Source organism: Podarcis raffonei, chromosome 1 (genome assembly GCF_027172205.1).
Source record: "Podarcis raffonei isolate rPodRaf1 chromosome 1, rPodRaf1.pri, whole genome shotgun sequence".
Taxonomy (NCBI): domain Eukaryota; kingdom Metazoa; phylum Chordata; class Lepidosauria; order Squamata; family Lacertidae; genus Podarcis; species Podarcis raffonei.
The window spans coordinates 10,336,767-10,357,238 of NC_070602.1; the positions used below are offsets into that span (position 1 = coordinate 10,336,767).

At 45.3% G+C, this 20,472-nt stretch overlaps 2 protein-coding genes across 7 annotated transcripts in view; one reads left to right on the forward strand and one right to left on the reverse strand.

The window, feature by feature from the left end:
* The window catches only part of PPP2R5E (protein phosphatase 2 regulatory subunit B'epsilon), a 92,139-nt gene extending 77,417 nt beyond the window's left edge, over positions 1-14,722 (reverse strand). For 3 of the 5 annotated variants that reach the window (XM_053405421.1, XM_053405688.1, XM_053405334.1), the window contains exons 1-2: positions 14,633-14,722; positions 11,889-11,991 (exon numbers count right to left, since the gene is read on the reverse strand). In XM_053405421.1, the coding sequence (XP_053261396.1) occupies positions 11,889-11,977 (89 nt within the window). In that variant the 5' untranslated portion in view covers positions 11,978-11,991; positions 14,633-14,722. Of the gene's footprint in view, positions 1-1,888; positions 2,601-11,888; positions 11,992-14,632 lie in introns of those variants that run through there. The other 2 variants (XM_053405599.1, XM_053405508.1) reach the window with 2 other exon arrangements.
* The window catches only part of LOC128422828 (uncharacterized), a 32,421-nt gene continuing 14,499 nt past the window's right edge, over positions 2,551-20,472 (forward strand). The window contains exons 1-2 of one of the 2 annotated variants that reach the window (XR_008332619.1): positions 12,010-12,939; positions 14,669-15,315. Coding sequence is in view for 1 of the 2 variants with exons in the window: in XM_053407407.1 (XP_053263382.1) it covers positions 2,551-2,979 (429 nt within the window). In the remaining variant the exon portion in view is untranslated. Of the gene's footprint in view, positions 2,980-12,009; positions 12,940-14,668; positions 15,316-20,472 lie in introns of those variants that run through there. The other variant, XM_053407407.1, reaches the window with a different exon arrangement.

The following is a 20,472-nucleotide window of genomic DNA, read 5'->3' on the forward strand; positions in this document are numbered from 1 at the left end:
GTAATGAAAGTTATGTAATAGCAATGTGAGTCTGACAATGAGTTCAGTTAGTCAAAGAGGTATCATGTCCATTACCTATGGTGCTAACCTGCGATTCCCTTTTTCTTTTGCTTCCCATTTCTTGAGTCACTGAAATTGGGGGAAGTGCTAGGAGTGTTGTAGTCCAATTCCTTGCCCTAAGCCAGGAAACCCTATAACTAATGAACCCCTTTGAACCCACAACCTTACTAAGTAGATCTATTTTTAAAAATTACATCACCTTCTCCTTACATGTAAGGAAACACAAGATATTGCCATTATGGGTTATTTAAACATGTCCTATTATATATATTCTTTTAAAATAATAAAGTTTTTTAATTATGATTTACTATTTTAAAATAGCCAAACATAATAGCAAGATCTCATACTGCAAATAGTGGGCACTGAAATCAAGACAATGCTATACACACAAGACCTTTGCAGGACAAAGGGCATTACTGCAAGTATAAAATATCACTGAATATTGATTCAAATGTTTATTGCCCTGTGTCAGTCCAAAAGTTGAACTTTCATATATGAGAGTTCCATGTTGATTTTTAAGATGACCACTGCTGTGTAAAAAGCGTGGGGTGTGTGTGTGTCAGAATTGTGTGTACAAAAACTACAGTACTCTCAACCTCTACAAGGAATCACAAGTCCTTGTCACTCAGCAGTGAGAGCAGCTTTATCTACAACAATCCATACTTTTATCAACTTATCGTTCTCATGGCCGTTGCGGCATCGTTATCCTGAATAACACAGCTTGCACTTAAAAGATTAATGATACTGCGTTATTATGGTTATCAATTTAAGTATGAAAAATTAAAATGTTAAATATACCATGAAGATGTGAGGCCTCTACTAAAGGATGCCACAGTTTTCCAAACTGAAGATGTATAAAACTAGCCTGTAAGCCATATTTGAGAAAAGCTTCACACAAACAAGGATGTTATTGGTCCTCAGGTGGGAACCCGAAACTCAAAAAACACCCCTGCACTCACAGCCCAATGCAAAGCATGCTTACTCAGAGGGAAACCTGGCTTTCACTCTTGAATAAGCATGCAAAGGCTGGTGGTGCTGCACTCTGAGGTTTCCGGGCCTGCTAGGCAGGGGTTTATCCTCGCATTGTCAACAACCCTTTAGGACTACGTCTCCATCTCTCCTGGAATATTTTCGCGGCGTCTCAAAATGGAACGGCTAACCGTATTAATGGACAAGCCCTCAAGCAGATCCTTTCGACGGCGGGATCATTGTGTCAGCAAGAAGCATTTGGCGGCCCTTCTCGGCTGTAAATTTAGCAACGCCCCCCCCCTTCCCGCTTCGTTAAGGGTCTAATTCTAACCCGACGAGCCCCGGCGACAGTCGGCAGGCAACGCGGGGCGCGGAAGAGGAGAAGAGGGGCCCTTCCCGCTTTCGGATCTCCCTCCCCGGCTGCTTCCTTGGACATAATCATGCAGAAATAGATCTTATTTATTTGTGTTTACGCGCGGGGGGGGCGATGTTATTAATATCCCAGCGTGGCCTTCCCTTCCCTTCCCCTCCCCACCACCCGCCTCCCCCGAGCTTTCCCTTCTCACCCCCTTGGGCCAGCGCAGGCTTAAGCCGGGGATTACCGTTATTATTTTTACGCGAGGGGGGCGGCGGGGAGGCGGCGTTTGGGCGCCTGCGGAGCAACCGGCTGTCAGAGGCAATGCGGGGAGGAAACACCGGCGGGCCGAGAGGGACGGAAGCGACCTGCTCGGTGACACCGGGTGACCGGAGGGGGGGGGAAGACACCTCGTCCCGGCGGATCGGGGTCGATCCCCTCGCGCCTTCCCTCCAACGCTCCCAACACGCGCGGCCGGGCGGTTGCTTTCTCTCTGGAAGTTACCTTGAACCCTCCCGGCAGAGAATCCAGAGACGAGGAGGAGAAAAAAGGAGCAGCAGCAGCAGCAGGAGCAAGGCCCCGATCCCCGGCGGAGGCGGCGAGGGCGAGCCGGGCCGGCGCGCGTGTGCCTGCGCCTCTCTCTGGCCGCGGCGCGGTTCCTGCCGCAGGAGCAGCGGCAGCCTGGTAGGCCTCGGCGGCCTCCCCCAGCGCAGGGCGGCGTTGGCGGCTTCGGGAATCAGCGGCGAGAGCGGCAGCGGCGGCGGCGGCTTCTCCTCGTCTTTCCCTCCGGTCCCATGCGCTGCCGCCCTCGGCCCGCTCCCGCCCTCCTTTCCCCCCAACGACACGGCGGCGGCCGCCCCAGAGGCCTCCTCCTCCTCCTCCTGCGGTTGTAGCCGAGGCGGCGGCGGCGGCTTCTCTCACATTCCCGGCGAGGCGGCCTCGGGGAAGGAGGGCGAGCGCGGCCCGAGCTGCCTTCGTTCGGGGTGCGGCGAGGAGGAGGAGGAGGGAGGAGAAGCGGCGGCGGGCGCTGCTCTTGCCGCTGCGGAAGGTTTTCTCGGGCGGCCTCTTTCCCTTTCTCCCCGCCTTCTGTCGCTGCGGCTGCGGCAGCTCTCGCTCGTCCCTATTGTCAGTCAGTCAGTCAGTCAGTCAGTCACTGAGCTCCGGCCATGGCCCTCTCCCGTCTCTCTCACAAACACACACACACACGCTCGCTCGCGCCCTCTCCCGCTTTCTCCGGCGCGCGCACGCGCTCTCTCACACACACATACACCGTCAGTCAGTCAGTCAGCCGAGCCAGCCGTTCAGGCCCCCGCTCGCAGCCGAACATGCTGGGACCCACGAGGCCCCGCCTCGCGCCCACGCCCCTCGGGAGGATGGCGATGGAGGGGGGTGAGGAGGAGGAGCCGAGGCTGGGCGTGCGCGTGCCGACACCGTTGACGTCCGCCGCCGCCAGAACGTCCGACGCAAGGCCTCATTGGGCCGGAAGCAAGTCGGTTCCTCCTCCTCCTCCTCCGGCCCCTCCCCCCCACCCCGGCTTCGTATCGCCTCAAGTGGCAGCAGCGGCAAGAGGACAAGGCCGCGGCGGGAGCCGAGTGGTACGGGCGTTTTCTGTCAGGGAAGGGAGACCGGCGGCGAGAGGCGTGGGTGGGTTGGTTGGTTGGTTGGTTCTCCCCGCCCCCCTTCTCCCCCGGAGTCCCGCGGTCCTCCTATCTCCCACAACGGCCGGCGGCGGCGGCCTCCTGAGGGAAGCGGGGTGCCGGCCGCCGGGCCTTTGCGAGGGGTCAGCTTCCTCCTGGGCTCTGGAAGTTAAGGGACTTTGAGGGGGGCGCGGGGATATTTTTTTTTCTGGTAAGGCTGAGGTAAGTATTCACACGTGACGCGTTTCCCGACGCGTGGAGGAAGAAACGGAAGCTCGCTGGCCGTGGCCGGTGTCGCCTTTTCGCGGATGCCGCGCGCGCGTGCGCTGATCCTGGGATTGCCCCTTTACTCTGCGAGGCGGATTTTGTTATTATTATTTTGCGGAGCAGCTTGTGGGGAAAGAGGAAGAGAAGTTACCCGCGCGACGTTTCCGAGGGAAAACCCACAAAACAAACCCCGCCGAGCAGTTTGCGCCCTGGCTTGAGGTGCGATCCTATGCCTACCTGCCTGGAAGCGGCAGCCTGGGGCGGAGACGTCTGAGAGGAGCCCAGCAGCGAGGAAGCCCCTGGAGCCTTGTGAGGGCTTGGCGCCTATCTGGGTGCTGCTTCCAGGCCGGGAGAGGCAGCTGGAGAATGGCAGTTTGGACATCAGAGAACGAGGAGAAGTTACATGCTCTTCTGCCCTGCCCAAATAACTTTTGGCCGTTTCGTTGCCTAAAAGAAGCTCGTTTAGTAGGTGTGGGTTAGTGTTCCAGGTGCAGTGATGCGCCAGCTGTGACAGATTGCTGGATGCAGCATGGTCTTGCCTGCCTCTTCCTTTAGCAAGTCAGTATACATGCCCTTGGAATTTGTCCTCACTGGGGTGGTGTCCTGACTACATATGGGGATTCGTATGATGAAATACTCCACCGTCCAGAAGTATTTCCTCTGTGTAAGGAAATTAGCTTGCCAAGGAGAAGACACCGTCCTAGCTTCTGTATAAGGTTTCCACATGGAGGGAGAGAGTGATGGTGCTGGTTTTTGTATGGAGAAGTGTTGCAACATATGAAAAAACCCCACCCAAAATTCCAGACCAGCCACGCCACTTCATTTCTTAAGAAAGAATTAGGGCTCACATCTGGGGCCCAATGAGATAATGATGGGGACATTCAATGCAATTTTTCTTTTAAAAAAGGTGCTGGAGCTCACCAAGAAATTCTCCTTTGTTCTCTTAGAATGGCAATGGCACCTACTTGATAGGTTCCAGAGCTGAGTTCAGGTGAGCTCTGACTGAAAAAAAAGCCCTGGGGACAGCCATGTTTGCCCTATATGAAGTTGGGGGTTGCAAAAGGTGTCTGAAGGAAATAGACTGGAGAACGGCTGTAGCTCTTATGGTAGAGGTTTTGAAGTTTCATAGTTCCCAATAAATAGTGTAACCATGTACAGAGTGCACTTCCCTTGCCAATGACGAATCCTTTTAAAATAAAATGATCTTAGAATACAGCAGTATTTCAGACCATGCTATATTGCCATTATAATTGCAAAGAAAGGAAAGCTGCAAAATGTTGGCAAGGAGCTCATTCTACTAGCCAGAAAAGTAGTTATACAAATGGTTATGAAATTGAATGGAGGACCTATTTTGAAGAGGATTGCACTGAATAACAATTCCCCTCAGCACCTTGTTGATGAGGTAGCCCATGATGTTCAAATAACAGTGACTTCAACAGTTTAATTTCCTATCCAGCTGGGCAAGTCAGTGTTTGGAAATTGTAATAGCCTTTTGACTTATGTAAGATATTGCGGTACCAGCAAAAGGTGCACATTCAGTGTATTTCCTTTTGCCAAATTATTTAAAGCTGACTTGAAGGCTGAGGCAATCTTCCTGTGCTTGGAGGAGTATTTTGAGAAATACGACAATCCACATGTAACATTGCAGTAGTTGCTTCCAGTGGGACACCAGCAGTGATTGGCAAGTACTGTGCCCCCCAGCAAATAAAGAACTTTATTTTTGAACTAAATATCATGTTAATGTTTCTTGCTTGCAGTTGCCTGCTGTCCAGATCTTTGTCTCTGAGGAGTAAATTTGCCACTTCAATCTTGGACATTCTCCATCATTTTGAGCCCCTACAAAGCCTAGAGCACTTTTGGAGCTCCAGGTGACTAGGAATCACACCATTGCGCTGTCATCCCCTGTAGTTCTTGATCATGGAGCCTACTCTGGAACTAACACAGAGATACAGATGGTGGGCTGTACACAGCTCTGGTGTAAAACCAGTTCTCATGACTGGTAATGCTCAAGGACGTGGACAAGTGCTTGAATCAGTTGGGGGACCGTTTCCCCTCTGGATCTTTGCCCCCATGCCTGATAAAAACTAGCAGGCAGAGGACAGCATGCTGGGCTAGGGAGGTGGTTAATGTCTCCTTGCAAGACAGGGTGGTCCCTGCCTGCTTGAAGGAGGCACCGGTAAGACCACTCCTTAAGAAGCCTTCCCTGGATTCAGAAAATCTTAAGTAATTACAAGCCAGTTGCCAATCTCCTCTTCCTGGTAAGGTTCTTGATTGCATCATCGCAGATCAGGTTCCTTCATTCTTGGAGGAAACTGATTTTCTAGATCCATTTCAATTAGGGTATAGGCCTGGTTTGGGCACAGAAACTGCTTTGGTCACCCTGTATGATGACCTCTGTCGGGAGAGGGGGAAAATGTATTCCTGTTAATTCTCAACCTCTCAGTGGCTTTCAGTGCCATAGACCATAGTATCCTTCTGGAGCAGCTGTATGAGTTGGGGTAGGTGGGTGGCACTGCTTTTCAGTGGTCAGATAGTCTCTTCCAGAGGTTAATACTTACATCATGTTCTTCGGCCTTGTGGAGCCTTCATTGTGGGGTTCCTCAGTTCAAATTTATCCTCTGTGCTGTTTAACATCGACATGAAACCACTGAGTTGGGTCATCCAGTGTTTTGGAATATGTTGTCAGCAATATGCTGATGACACACAGCTCTACTTCTCCTTTACATGGGTGTGCAGGACCGTTGTTTTGCCTTGGTAAGAGACTGGATGAGAGTCAACAAATTGAAGCTCACTGAGGCACAGTTAGTGGGTAGTTCCCTATACCAAATGGATGGGCAATTGCCTTCTCTTGATGGGGTTACACTCCTTCTGGAGGAGTGGGTACATAGCTTGTGGGTGCTCCTGGATCCTTTGCTGTCATTTGAGGCTCAGGTGGCCTTTTGCAATGTTAAGTGAAAACAATAGAAAAAATTCACCCAGGTGCTTCTGCATACAAAAGTACAGTGACTCTCAAAGGAAGATTGTTTACAAAGACTAGCCAATACAGCTGTGGAAGCTCTGAAATATGTGGAAACATCACTGGGTAATGAGTTGTTGCACTATAAAGATCATGTCTTATTTTGATGACTTATGTTGCAAATTTAATGAAATACAAAAAAGCCTGCAAAGGAAAGGCATTACTACCATTCAAACTCAAACTATAATACCACTATTTCACAAACTTGCTGCACCTGTAATGGGGAGCTGAGAATAGTACTTCAGACAATGACCTATTGATCTATACAACACACCTTTCCTGAATTGCAGGGGTGGACTAGATAACCCTCAAGGACCCTTCCAACTACAGTGGTACCTCGGGATGCGAACGGGATCCGTTCCGGAGCCCTGATCCCATCCCGAAGCAAACATACCCCGTGTCTGCGCATGCGCAGGTCACATTTCAGCGCTTTTGCGCATGCGCGCGACGTCATTTTGATGGTCTGCACATGCGCGCGTGGCAAAACCCAGAAGTAACGTGCTCCGTTTCTTCCGGGTTGCCGCTGAGCGCAACCCGAAAATGCTTAACCCAAAGCATATTCATCCCAAGGTATGACTGTATATGATTCTAATATTTTAAGGTTTGTTTTGAATACTTTGAAATTACAGAATGCAGTTTTCTGATTGGATTAGGATGTCTCTCTGCTCTACTTGCAAACAGGAAGTGCAAATGTGGAGCCTAACCTACAGCAGGAATTCATTTAAATGAGCATGAATTTTGAGGCAAAAACACTTTTCAGTGGTTGCTAGAGCAGTTAGAACTGCTGTCAAATACCCAAACCACCGCAAGCATATTCAGGACCATACAGAGTTAAAGCTGGATTCATATATATTTGTGCTCTTCTGAACAGAGAAATGGGCTGAACACTAAGGAACAGTGATACCTACAGCCAAATATTCATGTACTTGCTGAAGCTCATTAGAAAAGATTAAAAAGTATGTATTGTTGTTATTTGCACTTTTTCACTATATAGATAATGGTTCATAGTAATAGTGATTGATTGATTGATTATTAAATATTGATTATATATTGATATTTCTTCACTTGACTTCATTTACATTCCTAAGAATTTGGTTTGGGATCAGCAACAGCTTTATAAACTCATCAAGGGCTCAGTGGATGTTGGGAAACCCTGGTGTCGACAAGACTAGATGGACTAAAAGTTTAAGTCAATGTAGAACAGCTGCTTATGTTCATCCTAACAAATAAACATACACACACCTTACCTTGCCATGCCCCATCACTTCAGACACTTTTCTCATTGCCTGGCTGACATCTGGCATTGCAACCAGACCAGAAGAAAAGTGCCTGAAATAACAGAACACAGAGAGATAAGCTATAGGAGGATTCTACTTCCTCATACCTGTATGCACCTTTTCTAAAAATTATACACCATATCCCACCCATCCTTTTTTTTGTTTACATGAGCTTAGCAAATAAGAATAATAAAATATTGCCGCCCCTTCATTAGATTCAAGTTGGACACCCAATAATAAAGGATGTTGTATCTCAATGGTATATCTGATAGCAAAGAGATTATGTTGAAGGATACCGTGCTACCAACTCCTATCATGTGACATGCAGATGTCTGACCTTGAAGCAAATGAAATATTAATTTGTAAAAAGCACAGTAAGTATAACACATTTGAAAATATTTAGCTTCCTTTTTCGTGTAGCTTATTTGAAATATTTGGTTATAGTGTGGAAAACCTCATTGAGAAACTAGATATAATTATATGCTGATCAATATGTGATATGCTGAGTTGCACAATATTTTTCTATAGAATTATTGATTTGATTGCATTATATTTATAAAGTATGTTACCTGGAGGAAAGCAGGTATATCTCAACACTTTTAATTGCCCACCATGCTCATAAAGATACGAATAAATATTATTAAAGGTTGCCGTCCTAAGCACACTTGATAGTGAATAAGGCCCGTTGAGCTGGATGGGACTTAAGAGTAAACACACTTAAGGACTGTGTTGAAAGGGGTGGGCTTTTCCACCCTTTTAATGCATATTTGTGCTAAGGAGATGGCATTTAACATGGAGCATGGTGATACGATTTTATGAACGTGATGTTAAAAGTTGGTGTTGACCATTTTTGCTCAGGCCACTTGTACAGCTACTGCTGTTAGACTCTATAGACTCTATATCTAATAAAGTGTACTCTGGTCCACAGAAGCTCATACAATAATAAATTAGTTGGTCTTTAACCATCTAACTTGATGCTTTAAACTAAAGCATCAAACATGGCTAGTTCTCTGGGCTTAGGTGACGACCCTTAATCATTTTCTCTAAAACGTTCCCTGTAACTTTTTGCCAGACTGCTGCTGCTGTTGTTGTTGTTTAGTCGTTTAGTCGTGTCCGACTCTTCGTGACCCCATGGACTGCTATTACAACTTAAAGAGATTTGAGCACTGGAAGCTATGCAGCAATTAAGGTGGTTCTTGTTTTCAGTCATTTTAAATATGCCACCTTTATTTATGTGTGTATGACTATGAATGGTATTATAAAGCACCCAAGATTGTGAAATACTGCAATTAAAGTAGATCACAACTGCTTTCCAAGAAAGTGCGTGTGTGTAGTGGCTTGAATATCTTTTGGCTATTTAATACATAATGATATCTGTGTTTGCTGATAGAAATTACAGTTGCACGGCTCTTGGCTTTCAACATTCAGTGATACTCTGCTAAAAGCCACTAGAGATGGCTTTTACAAAATACAGATCAACTGTTGAAAGAATGAACACCGGACAACTGTAGTGTTTGGGACATACTGTTCTGGCTAAGAATCCCTGCCCAGCAACACTGTGTGAGGCAGATTTCAGTTGAAGATAGTACATGTTAAGTAAAGATGAAGATAGAATTCCTCAGAGGACCTGTCAGTGTGGAGTAGGCAATTCAGAAAACTCGAAGACAGGAGCTACTCCTCCCAGCTGTCAAAGCCAGAAATTCTAAGATAATTTGCATAATTCCTTCCTGTTGGAGCAGGAGTAATCTCCAGGATACAATTATCAGCTGATGGAAATGCATTATTAGTGGCAATTATTTTCCCAATACTGCTTTGGAGTATATTTAAATGGGGGGGGAGGAATCTTACATATTAGGTCTATTATACTCTCATAATTTAGGATTGTTTAATCAATAATTGTTCAGTCACATTCCCTTCTGTAGAAAACAAGAAATTTACTAACTTCATATATAGGCTGATGAAGTCTGAATAGGTGGTGACTGGAAAAGAAAACTTGGGAGTCGTGGGGTGGCACAGGGGAAAAGTAACCCTTGTTTGCTGGAGGTGAACAGCAAATTCTTTGGTAGGTTCCAAAGCATAGTATAAAAGCATATGATGCAGCTGAAGCTAGGCAGGCCTGTGTCTGGCCAGTTCTTGAATGGGGAGAACCCCATGTAATTACTGTATTTTTCACTCCATAAGGCGCACCTGACCATAAGACGCACCTTAAGGGAAAAACTTAAGGGAGTGCTGAGCAGAGCCTGTATGCATCCCAGGTTCTCCTCAGCTCTCCCTTTCACGAGCCGCGAGGAGCCTGTGTGCGGCACTTGCAGGCTTTTTCCCAAGGAGGGAGAAGGGCAGCCCGTCACTGAAGGGCGGCTCCACGCGGCTCTTTAAAGGGAGCGCGGCTCTTGGGGGCTTTTCTGCGAGGTGGGGGAAGGGACAGAGCTGTGCGCTGTGTCCCTTCCCTCACCTCCCGCAAAAGCCAGGGATAGCCCCGCGAAGCCTCCACAGGGCACAGGGATGGAGGCTCCCCGTGCCCCGCGGAGGCTTCACGCGGCTAAGCCAGAAGCTAGAACAGCTAGAGGGAGTGCTGCACAGTGCAGCGCTCCCTCTAGCTGTTCTGGCTTTGGGATAGCCATGCAGCCTGCATTCGCTCCATAAGGCACACACACATTTCCCCTTACTTTTTAGGAGGGAAAAAGTGCGTCTTATAGAGCGAAAAATACAGTATATCATCTTGAGAGTGGGAAAGGGGTGGGACATAGCAACCACCTAAAATAAAATAAGGGGTTGAAATGCCTTCAATATGAAGAAAGGTTAAAATGTCTGGAGCTTTAGAAAAAGGTGTTGAGTAAGGGGAGACATGATTGGGGTTTAACAAATTATCCAGTTGCTGGAAGTGGGGAGGGGGCGTATTGTTTGCCTTTGTGTCCTGCTTGTGGACTTCCTGACTCGCCACTGTTGGCAGCAGTGTGGACCCCTGGCTCAAATCCAGCAAGGGGTTTCTTGTGGTCTTATCATTCTGTCCTCGAAGTCCCAAGTGTCGTTGCAATCCTCAAACCATTTTCTGACACATTTTTCCTTTCTGAGGATCATGCAGCTACACTATTTTTGGCAGCTAGCTGAAAATAACTTCCGCTGGCATCGAGAAGGTAGTGGTAATTTGGAAAATTCAGGGGAACTTTAAAAAAGTGATGAAGGGGCTGGAAAGGAACTGAGAATGTTTTCATCTAAAAAGAGGTGGCATGTGCACTTTATTAAAAATAAAGCATGTAAAAAAGGGGGTGACACTTGTTTATCCACAACATCAGAAGTAGTGGGGTTAAACTAGAAAGGGGAAGCTTCCAAACTATAAGGCCTGCTTGTCCGAAGAGCAAGCCATCCAGAAAAAGCTCAAGAAGAATCTGTTAGGAATGAATTCATGTGATTCTGGGATTGCAGCCACAATGAAGTTACTGTGCTATTATTCACAATATGTCTAAAAGTATATGTGGAATGAAAGAGTTTTATAATAGAACCAAAAGTGCACCAAGGGTTCTGGTGTTGACGTAGTTCAATTCACCATTATCACTTCTAGTTCATATTTAAGGTTTCTGTGAATTCAAACATCACAGCAAAGGAAGCTTAGCCAAGATTTGATGTAGGGTTGCCACCAACAAGTTATCTGTCTGAATTTTCGCTGTTTGAAATATAGCAGCCCTATTTGATGTAATATATGCATTGGCAAATCAGTTTATAGTAAGCCAGTAAACCAGAGTTAAAAACCATATTTTGAATTGAGCTTGTAAATAATGAATTTACAAACTCTGGTTTGGCATGCTGTCTGAACTGGCAAATAATTGATACAGCAGTTGCTTTGGTTGTTGACCCATAGAGGCACCAGTGACCTCATGAATTTACAATGCTAGGTGCTTACAGGATGGAGAATTAGGAATGCAGCTCTAAAACCATGGTTTGTATGTTGGAAGTTCAAAACATAGTTTCAGTTCTATACTATGATTAGCACAAACTATGGTTTGCTATGTCTCAACTGAACTGCTGGTGACTGTGTTTTTATGTATTACAGAAGCAAAATTACCCTGAGCAAACTCAACTTATGCTTTTAGAAGGTATACAAACATGACTAGTTTTGCCAGTATGTTTATGGGAATGGGCAAGAGAACATGCATTCCAAGGAAAGCATGAAAAACAGGCACATCATCCACTTTCCATGCAACTGCATGTGCATTTGACCCACAGTTCCTGATCTAAAATTTTTAAAGTGGAACGGATTTCCTTAACTGGAGCAGTATGAGGAGTTGCAGCAGCGTTGAAATTAGACTTACATTGTAATTTTTCTTCCAATCAGCAAACTTGCTCCTAGCTTCCTTTTCTTATTGGTCGGCTTTCCTTTTCTTTCTTGGACATTTCCCATGAATTCTTGCTTCTCTGTATTTTTGAGAAAGGTCAGAATATCTTTAACTATGTAACGTAACTAATGTACACCTCATGACCATGTTTGCAAACAGCAGCAGCTTAAGTGTTGCAATTGTACGCTTAATTTACATCTGGGTTTATATAAAAATAATTGTGATAATGTATAATGGCTTTTCTATATCCTGAGGCATCTTAGTCCTCTTGAATTAAAAAGTCATTCTCTGAGAAGACCCATTGAATTTGAGGGATCTCAGTTAATCATGACTTATGTCCATTGAATTCAGTTGGTCTATTCAATAGTATGATGCAGCTCATTGTTGTCTTCTGCTGATATGACTGTGAAGCTGCACAACTACCCTTTAGCATAGACAGTCCCACTGAATATATTTGAAGAAGAATAGCTGTCCCATTAATAGATCTTTTGGAAATGCCCTTGTTCAAAATTCAACAAACTGCAAGCACTCATGTTTCAGTTATGATCATTTAGAGGGATCTTTAAGATGTCAAGATAATTCCTTTAAAAAAAAATAATTGAGAGGGATTTGAGTGCCTACCAATCAAAATATCTCAAGCTGAGTCTATATGTGCCTTGCCAGCATCTACTTGTGTTTTCTGGGATTTGTGACCTCATTTGTGACATATCTTCTGTGTCATATAGAATAAAAGCTCACAAAACTCTACGAAGCCCTTAATACTTTTATCCATGGTGTTGAATTCACAATCAGGAAAGCAAAAGGGGGGCCTTTCCCCACAAAAGTATATTCATGGGAATATGGTGCAGCTTCTAATCAATTTTTATGTAAGATTGGCACAGGGTGAAATCTTTAGTGAACTTGAAAATGGAAGAGAGATATTCATCACTTAAGTGTTCATTTGCAAGTCCAGTTCTTAGAATACAGTCATAACTGTTCTGCATGTATGCTCCTAATGTCTGAGCCAACTGCTTATTTCTACCAGTAGGTATGTGGTCAATATCTCATCTAAGACTGCTTTAAGGTTTTTGCAGGAATTGTGGCTTCCCTTCATATTTTTTTAATGTTTGGGTCAGTTATGCATTTCATTTTGGTTTAATATTTCCTTTATTGGGATCATTTCTGTACTGATTTACATTTTTTGAAGTAAAAAGACTATTGAGAGATTCGCAGCATCTCTCTCAGAGCATTACAAATATAATGTTACAAACTATAAGAACAGAACATCATAGCCAATGCTTTTCTGTGCCGCTTTGCTTCTGTGGTTGAAGCACTGTACGTGGGAGATCTACAGTTAATTAAGGAAATAAGGGTGCCCCACAGGTGTCTGGGAAGAGGATGCCCCCAACCTTAATGGCCCGATGGAGACTGGCCAAAGGTGGATGTGAGGCCAGCACCTTACCTTGGAGGCAGCAGTGGGCACTGCTGGGCCTGCATGGCGGAAAGGCTCTCCTTCAGCACCGGGCACTCAGCTCCCAGGCAGGCCTTGCATGCAGCAAGCACAGGAAAGGCCAGTGCAGTACCTGCCTGCCTGGCCTCCCACTAGTCTGTCCATTCCCAACAGCAAAGGCTGGTGGACTGGCTGGCTGGGCTCTCTCACCCACTTGCTTGTTAACTCAGCTGAGGCCATCTTAGCTCCTGGCAACCAGCACCCCTTGGCCAGCCCCAGAGGCACCATTTGCCTGGGGAGATTGTAATAATAGTAATAATAATTTTTTTTATTTATCCCCAGCCATTCTGGGCGGCTTCCAACAAAGTATTAAAACACAGTGGTCTGTTAAACATTAAAAGCTTCCCTAAACAGGGCTGCCTTCAGATGTCTTCTAAATGTCAGGTAGTTGTTTATCTCTTTGACATCTGGTGGGAGGGCGTTTCACAGGGCGGGTGCCACTACCGAGAAGGCCCTCTGCCTGGTTCCCTGAAACTTGGCTTCTCGCAGCAAGGGAACCACCAGAAGGCCCTCGGCGCTGGACCTCAGTGTCCGGGTAGAACGATGGGGGTGGAGACGCTCCTTCAGGTATACTGGACCAGGGCTGCTGCAACAGACAGCCGCACAAGCCTTTGGGAGGCAGAGATGGGAGAGGGCATAAGAGGAGGGAGGGGAGGAAAGAGGGACAGAGTCTAGTTAGTTGCCTGCGGCACCCCTGACCATCATTCAAGGCACCCCAGGGTGCCACGGCACACTGGTTAAAAACACACTGAAATAATCCTTTAATGTGAAGTGAATAAACAGTTGCCACTGCTAAAAGAAACGTGGAGTTTGAGGCCAGACCCAGCATCAATCTGCTTTGGTGGAGTAAAAAAATGCCTTTCTGAAGTGAAACAACCGCACTTTTATACACAACCATGTCTAAGAAAACTCTGGTGGCCTGGGATGTGTTTGTTTGCTTGTTTGTTTGTTTGTTTGTTTCTTGCTTGTTTGCTGAAAAGCAGCAGGAGGGAGCCATTCTCAGTTGAGAAGCAAGTGGCAGGAAACCGTTGCTTCCGCTCCGCAAAATCACTAGCGTCCAGAATTGCTTTTCGGCAAAGAACTGGGCTGTCATTTCATTCAATTGCACATCTTGCCTCGTGTGTCCCTGTCATGTCATTTTGCTCCTGCTTCCTTTTGTTCCATTTCATTCATTCCTTGCTTATTCCCTTTGGGCTCACTTTTCCGTTCCTCACCCCTTCCCAACACTCACTCTCTGCTCATTTTCTCCTCTTCCCCTTGTTTCCAGCTCTTCTCTGTGATGCTTTCTTCAGAATGCTTTCTCTTCTGCCCCAACTGTCATCGCCAACTGCTTCAGAATACACTTGAGTCCAGAGTTCTGCCCTTTCCTGCCTGCCTCCCTCCAACCTGTGAGATAGCCACCTCCCTAAAGGTTCCTTTCGAGTTCGAAAAGCGAAGGAAGATGTCCTGCTTACTCGTCATTCACTGTGCTTTCTTATTACTTCCGTTCTGGGAATTGAGCTGAAATACAGCCACTGTGCTGAATTATTATTTTCACTTGAGCTTGAATCACAAGCATAAAAAGTAAAATTTTGCCCTGTCCGTTGAACCTGAATCCACTCCCCATGGAGGACTTAATGGCCTGTCAACCAGATTTTGACCTGCCATGGTGCCACTAAACTCCTGTGAAAAGGACTGGAAAAATCCCAGAAATTGTCAGCTGCCTAAAATGTTGCTTTGGTGCCAAATTTCCATCCTTCATCAGGACTCGTACTTTTTAAAAAAACAACAACCTGGAGAGCCTTATTCTGACAACTGAAAATCTGCAGTATTTTATGCCCACTTTTGCAACAGCAAAATTCTGGGATAAGGCAGACTTAATGGTTCTTATTGATATTACTTGCGTCTACCATAAGAGATCCTTGCCTTCATAAGGTAGCCTATATGTTTTGTAATGTGTGCCAGTCACTCCTACAGTCTTCAAAATGCCAAATGCTGTGTAGTAGCATGATGGCATTAAGAACACTGAGCCTCCAACAGCTAATTGCATGCGTTAATTTAAGAATGGCACTTCCTATATTCAAAGCTATTCAAGGCCTGTTGGATTGTTAATAGATTTTGATGAGGCATATAAAGAAATGTCACTGACAAGTTGGAATAAATAAGTTTTCATTAAGCTACATGTTCATATTTCCCACCCCCTTTCATTTTTAAAGAGAAATGCACTGTTATTGCTATGTTAAAAGCTATAACTGACTGCAATTAATCACAATAGTTGTGGCCAAACTGAATTAACAAGTTCTAAATCTGTCCAGCCCTGTCTTTATTGCCTTTCAGATAGTGCCATCTGATGCAGGGGTAGTATTGAATTAAGTTTTACTCAAAGCAGAAAGAAATGCAAATGAGGTTAGGTTTGTTAATTTCAGTTACTCAGTTTCTGAGTACAACTTAGTTGAATGCCACCCTAGGAGACTGGTGTTTGGTAATCTTAATCCTGCCTGTAGCATATTGGGTGGCCTTTAGGATTAAAAAAAAAAAAAGCACCTCCCTGGTTGATTTTGTTTTATCTGTAGCATAGAGGTGATCACCCAACCCAAAAGGCACTGTTGAGTTCATGAATATTTGCAAACTCTCACAATGGTTATTGCTTTGTGGCCTTCATTTGAAAAATGCAGTGCTACAACTACTTTTAGAAAAGAACACCATTTAGAATGAAATGATTTTAGAATGTATTTTAATTAATTGATCGTGATTTTATATAAACTGTGTTACTTTTACTGTTGCTAGCCGCTCTGAGCCTGGCTTTGGCTGGGGAGGGTGGGATATAAATAAAAAAATAGTAGTAGTAGTAGCAGCAGCAGCTAGGTTTTAGGTGATATTTTCAGTGTGTGAGCAACATAGAGCATTGATTAAATATATACAAAGCTGAATTATTCATAAAATATCCTGTACTTTTTATTGTATATGTTGGCTTCATAGCTAAAGTTATGGTATATGATCCAGTTATCTAAAATGGTAAGATCCAGTCACTTAAATTCTTAATGGCACAGACACTTCGTTTACTTAATCCATTTTTAAACCACCCTTCATCAATTAAGTTCCTAAATTCAATAAAACAATAGCATTCAATATCATTGATTTGGAAGGGACCCAAGGGCCATCTAGTCCAACCCCTTGCAATGCAGGAATCTCAGCTAAAGCATCCATGACAGATGGATATTGATACCATATATATATATATATATATATGAGAAGCAACTTAAACATAAAATCTACATCACAAAAAACCTTAAGATTAGTTTTGTGGGAGATCCCAGTTCCTCTAGTGAGAATTGTTGTATTCAGTTATTTCAGACTGAGCAGGAACCTAGACGGTTAATCACTGAATTATGAGTGCATCACTAAGAATATTGCCATCTAATGGCTATGACTGCAGCTATTGCTAGAGCATGTAACATCTCCAGCAGGCATTGTGCATGGGTTTTGGTTTTGGTTGTCATCGCATGGATTTTGTATTATGAACCAATTCGCAACAGTTGTGTTGCCCGGAACACTCATGTAGATGATTTTAGGTGATGGACATTGTGCATTCAGTGAGAATGATGCTGACTGTACACATTGGAGGGGGGAAGGAAATAGTCTTTCTTCTCTCCAGCCTACAGGATTTCCACTTTCATTTATTATGACATTTATATCCCACCTTGCCTACATGTGGTTTCTCCCCCTCCCCATTGTGCTCTCACAACAACCCAGTGAGGTAGGTCAGGCTGAAAAACCACTGTTGTCCCAAGGTTGTCCAATGAGCTTCGTGTCTGAGTGGGAATTTCCACCCTAGACTTGCAATTCTTAGTCCAACGCTAGTGGTGAAGGGGGGTCATCTCTGCTGAGAATGTTGCCTGTATCATTATAGCTAACTCTTCACAAATCAAAAGCGCCCATAGAATCGCATTCTTCCTGGACAATTTGTGAGCTGTTTCTTACGTAACACACAGGCATGCAGTGAGAACAGGTAGGGCTAGAAATAAGAAGCTGAATGAGCTTGTGATTTTGACACGGGCTGCTTTGCGAAGCCACTTTAAATATTTGCAAAACCCACAACGAAACTATTTGCAGGCCTGCATAGTTTATGCATAACTCGGCATGTTACAACCAAACTTCATGTTACTATGTACAGATCTTGTAGGGATTTAGGGGATCTTAAGAGGACTAGCGCTGCCGACTTTTTGTTTCCTTATTTCCCTAGAAAACCGCTAGGGCTTACAGCTGTAACGGGTGGTACTACATTGTGGTTGCTGAACTTGGAACGTAGGCTGGTGTTAGACAAGGGAGTGGAGCGAATCGGACAGACTTGGAAGAAGTAGCTGGCCTAGCTTACAAGGCTTCCTTTCTGATGTATGGAGGGTGTTAAGAACTGGACACATACAACATCTCTCTGATTTCAGTGGGTGGCTAACCTACGGCCTTCCAGCTCTCGTTGGACTACAACTCCCATCGTCGCTAGCTAGTAGGATCAGTGGGAGTTGTAGTCCCAACAACAGCTGGGGACCAGAGTCTGAGAAACACTGGCCTAGCTCCACACACCCCAAAGCATTTGCTGATCACTAGTGTCTGAGGCAGGTGGCGTAGCATCAATTCCCCCACCCACTGCCGCCATTAAAGATCTCCTTGGTCCTTGCTTGCACAGTTGCCTACTATCCCTGACCATTCAAGCTACTATGGGAACTGCGTCCATAGAGGTGACGCTAAGGAGAGATTTACAACATGAGGAGTTGTGAGAGAAAGTACCAGTTGCTGGAACCGCAGGAGGGGAGCGTGTTCTGGTGCTCAGGTCCTGCTTGTGTGTTTCCTACGTGCATCTAGTTGGCCGCTGTGAAAACAGGATGCAGGAACGTAGTGTACCTTGATTTCAGTAAGGCTTTTGACAAAGTTCCCCATGGATAGTCTTGCGGAGAAGCTGGTAAAATGCGTGGTCAGACTGCACCTGGAGTACTGTGTCCAGTTCTGGGCACCTCAATTTAAGGAGGGTGTTGACAACCTGGAACATGTGCAGAGGAGGGTCTGGAGCCAAGCCTTATGAGGAACGGTTGAAGGAGCTGAGTATGTTTAGCGTGGGAAAGAGGAGACTGAGAGAAGATGTGATATCCATGTTCAGATATCTAAAGGGCTGTGACATGGAGGATGGAGCAAGCTTGTTTTCTGCCTCTCCACAGGTAGAACCTAAACCAACGGATTCAAGTAAAAAGAAAGGAAATTCGGATGTGATGTTTTCTTATGTAATTTAAAAATTCAGAATTGGCCACAGATTTTTCTCTTGCAATTGAATCCTATTCTCAAGGTCCTGCTCTCGGCTGAACAGTAATACTGTTTGTACACAACGTGATGAGGACTCGAGAACAGTTTGTGCTGATCTTTACCTGAGAGCAGCTACCATGTCCCTCACATTTGCAGTCTTACGTTAGCAGGAACTGTGGACGGTTGTTGTTTTTCCAGGTCCCAGGCATTGTTTCAAAGGAGGATATTTTTCAAGGTTTGTCAGTACCTCCAGCACACGAAGCAAAACGTAGTTAAGCTTGCATTGACCCAAGCAGACCTGGGTGGAGGGTTTCCATAGTTCTGTCAAGTTTCAACAAAACACAAACCTGCCTTCATGTCTCTGCATCTCCACAGGGAACTTGCACACAGCAACAGAGGCTACACTTTCCAGTTTCTCCACGTCCCTCCTCTTCCAGTGACACTGTCATTGCAAAAGCAACCAGCACGACAATTTCAGAATTCCAAAGTGACCTAAGCGAAATGTGAAACTTGCAGGAGTCAATGTACAATGAGTTCCTCGTGTAAACGTCAGGAATAAAAATTTGGCCTACTAGGAACAGACATTCAGGGCCACCTCACACTCATATGCAACTATCTCCTGAACAGATAAGATGGAAAAATTGCAGACCCTTCCGAGGGTCCCTATTTTCCAGGGACAGTCCCAGATTTACAGAACCTGTCCGTCCCGGTTTCTGATTTGATCCCGGAATGCACTGCTTCTCTTTAGGATGTCCCTATTTTCATCCAAGAAATGTTGGAGGGTGTGGAATAGGATGTCCCTATTTTCATCGGGGAATTGCTGGAGGGTAAGGTAAAGGTAAAGGGACCCCTGACCATAAGGTCCCGTCGTGACCAACTCTGGAGTTGCGGCGCTCATCTCGCTTTATTGGCCGAGGGAGCCGGCGTACAGCTTCCGGGTCGTGTGGCCAGCATGACTAAGCCGCTTCTGGCGAACCAGAGCAGCGCACGGAAATGCCGTTTACCTTCCCGCTGGAGCGGTACCTATTTATCTACTTGTACTTTGACATGCTTTCGAACTGCTAGGTTGGCAGGAGCAGGGACCAAGCAACGGGAGCTCACCTCTGTTGCAGGGATTTGAACCGCTGACCTTCTGATCAGCAAGTCCTAGGCTCTGTGGTTTAACCCACAGTGCCACCCGCGTCCCCTGGAGGGTAGGTAACTGTAATTATCATGTGACATCATATCCGGTTTGTGGTATACAAGCAGCAGCAAGGCTTGTTTGGGGTGTGACTCGAGTGCCCATCATGTGTGATGATGGACATTTGGTTTCAAGGATCACATGGCTCATAAGTCACTCTCAGCAGCTACACACTGGAACTAGACACTGGAAAGACCTATCAGGAGTGAATATAGACCCCCGGTACAAAAATGTATGGGAATCTACCCTACTAGGGAATTTAACCAACTTTAACTGGCACAGGGACAAACAAAGGAGAATGTCTTCATCCTGGTGTGGCTCCCCTATATCACATATACAGCACAACAAGACAGTGACCTATTCCCCGCTCCCAACAGAATATGAATAAATATGGCTTATCTGAGCAAAGAACACACACACCCCTTCACACATGCAAACAAACCACACAGCAACCAAGCAAACACAAACAACCATGCTCTGGACTCTCTAATCTCTCGCAATGCCAATAAAAATAAATATAAAATCTAAATATATAAATACGATAGGCTTCTGGGAAATGATACATAATGAATTTTTAAAAGATGTTCAAAATAGCCATTCCCAAGAGGCATGAAGCATTT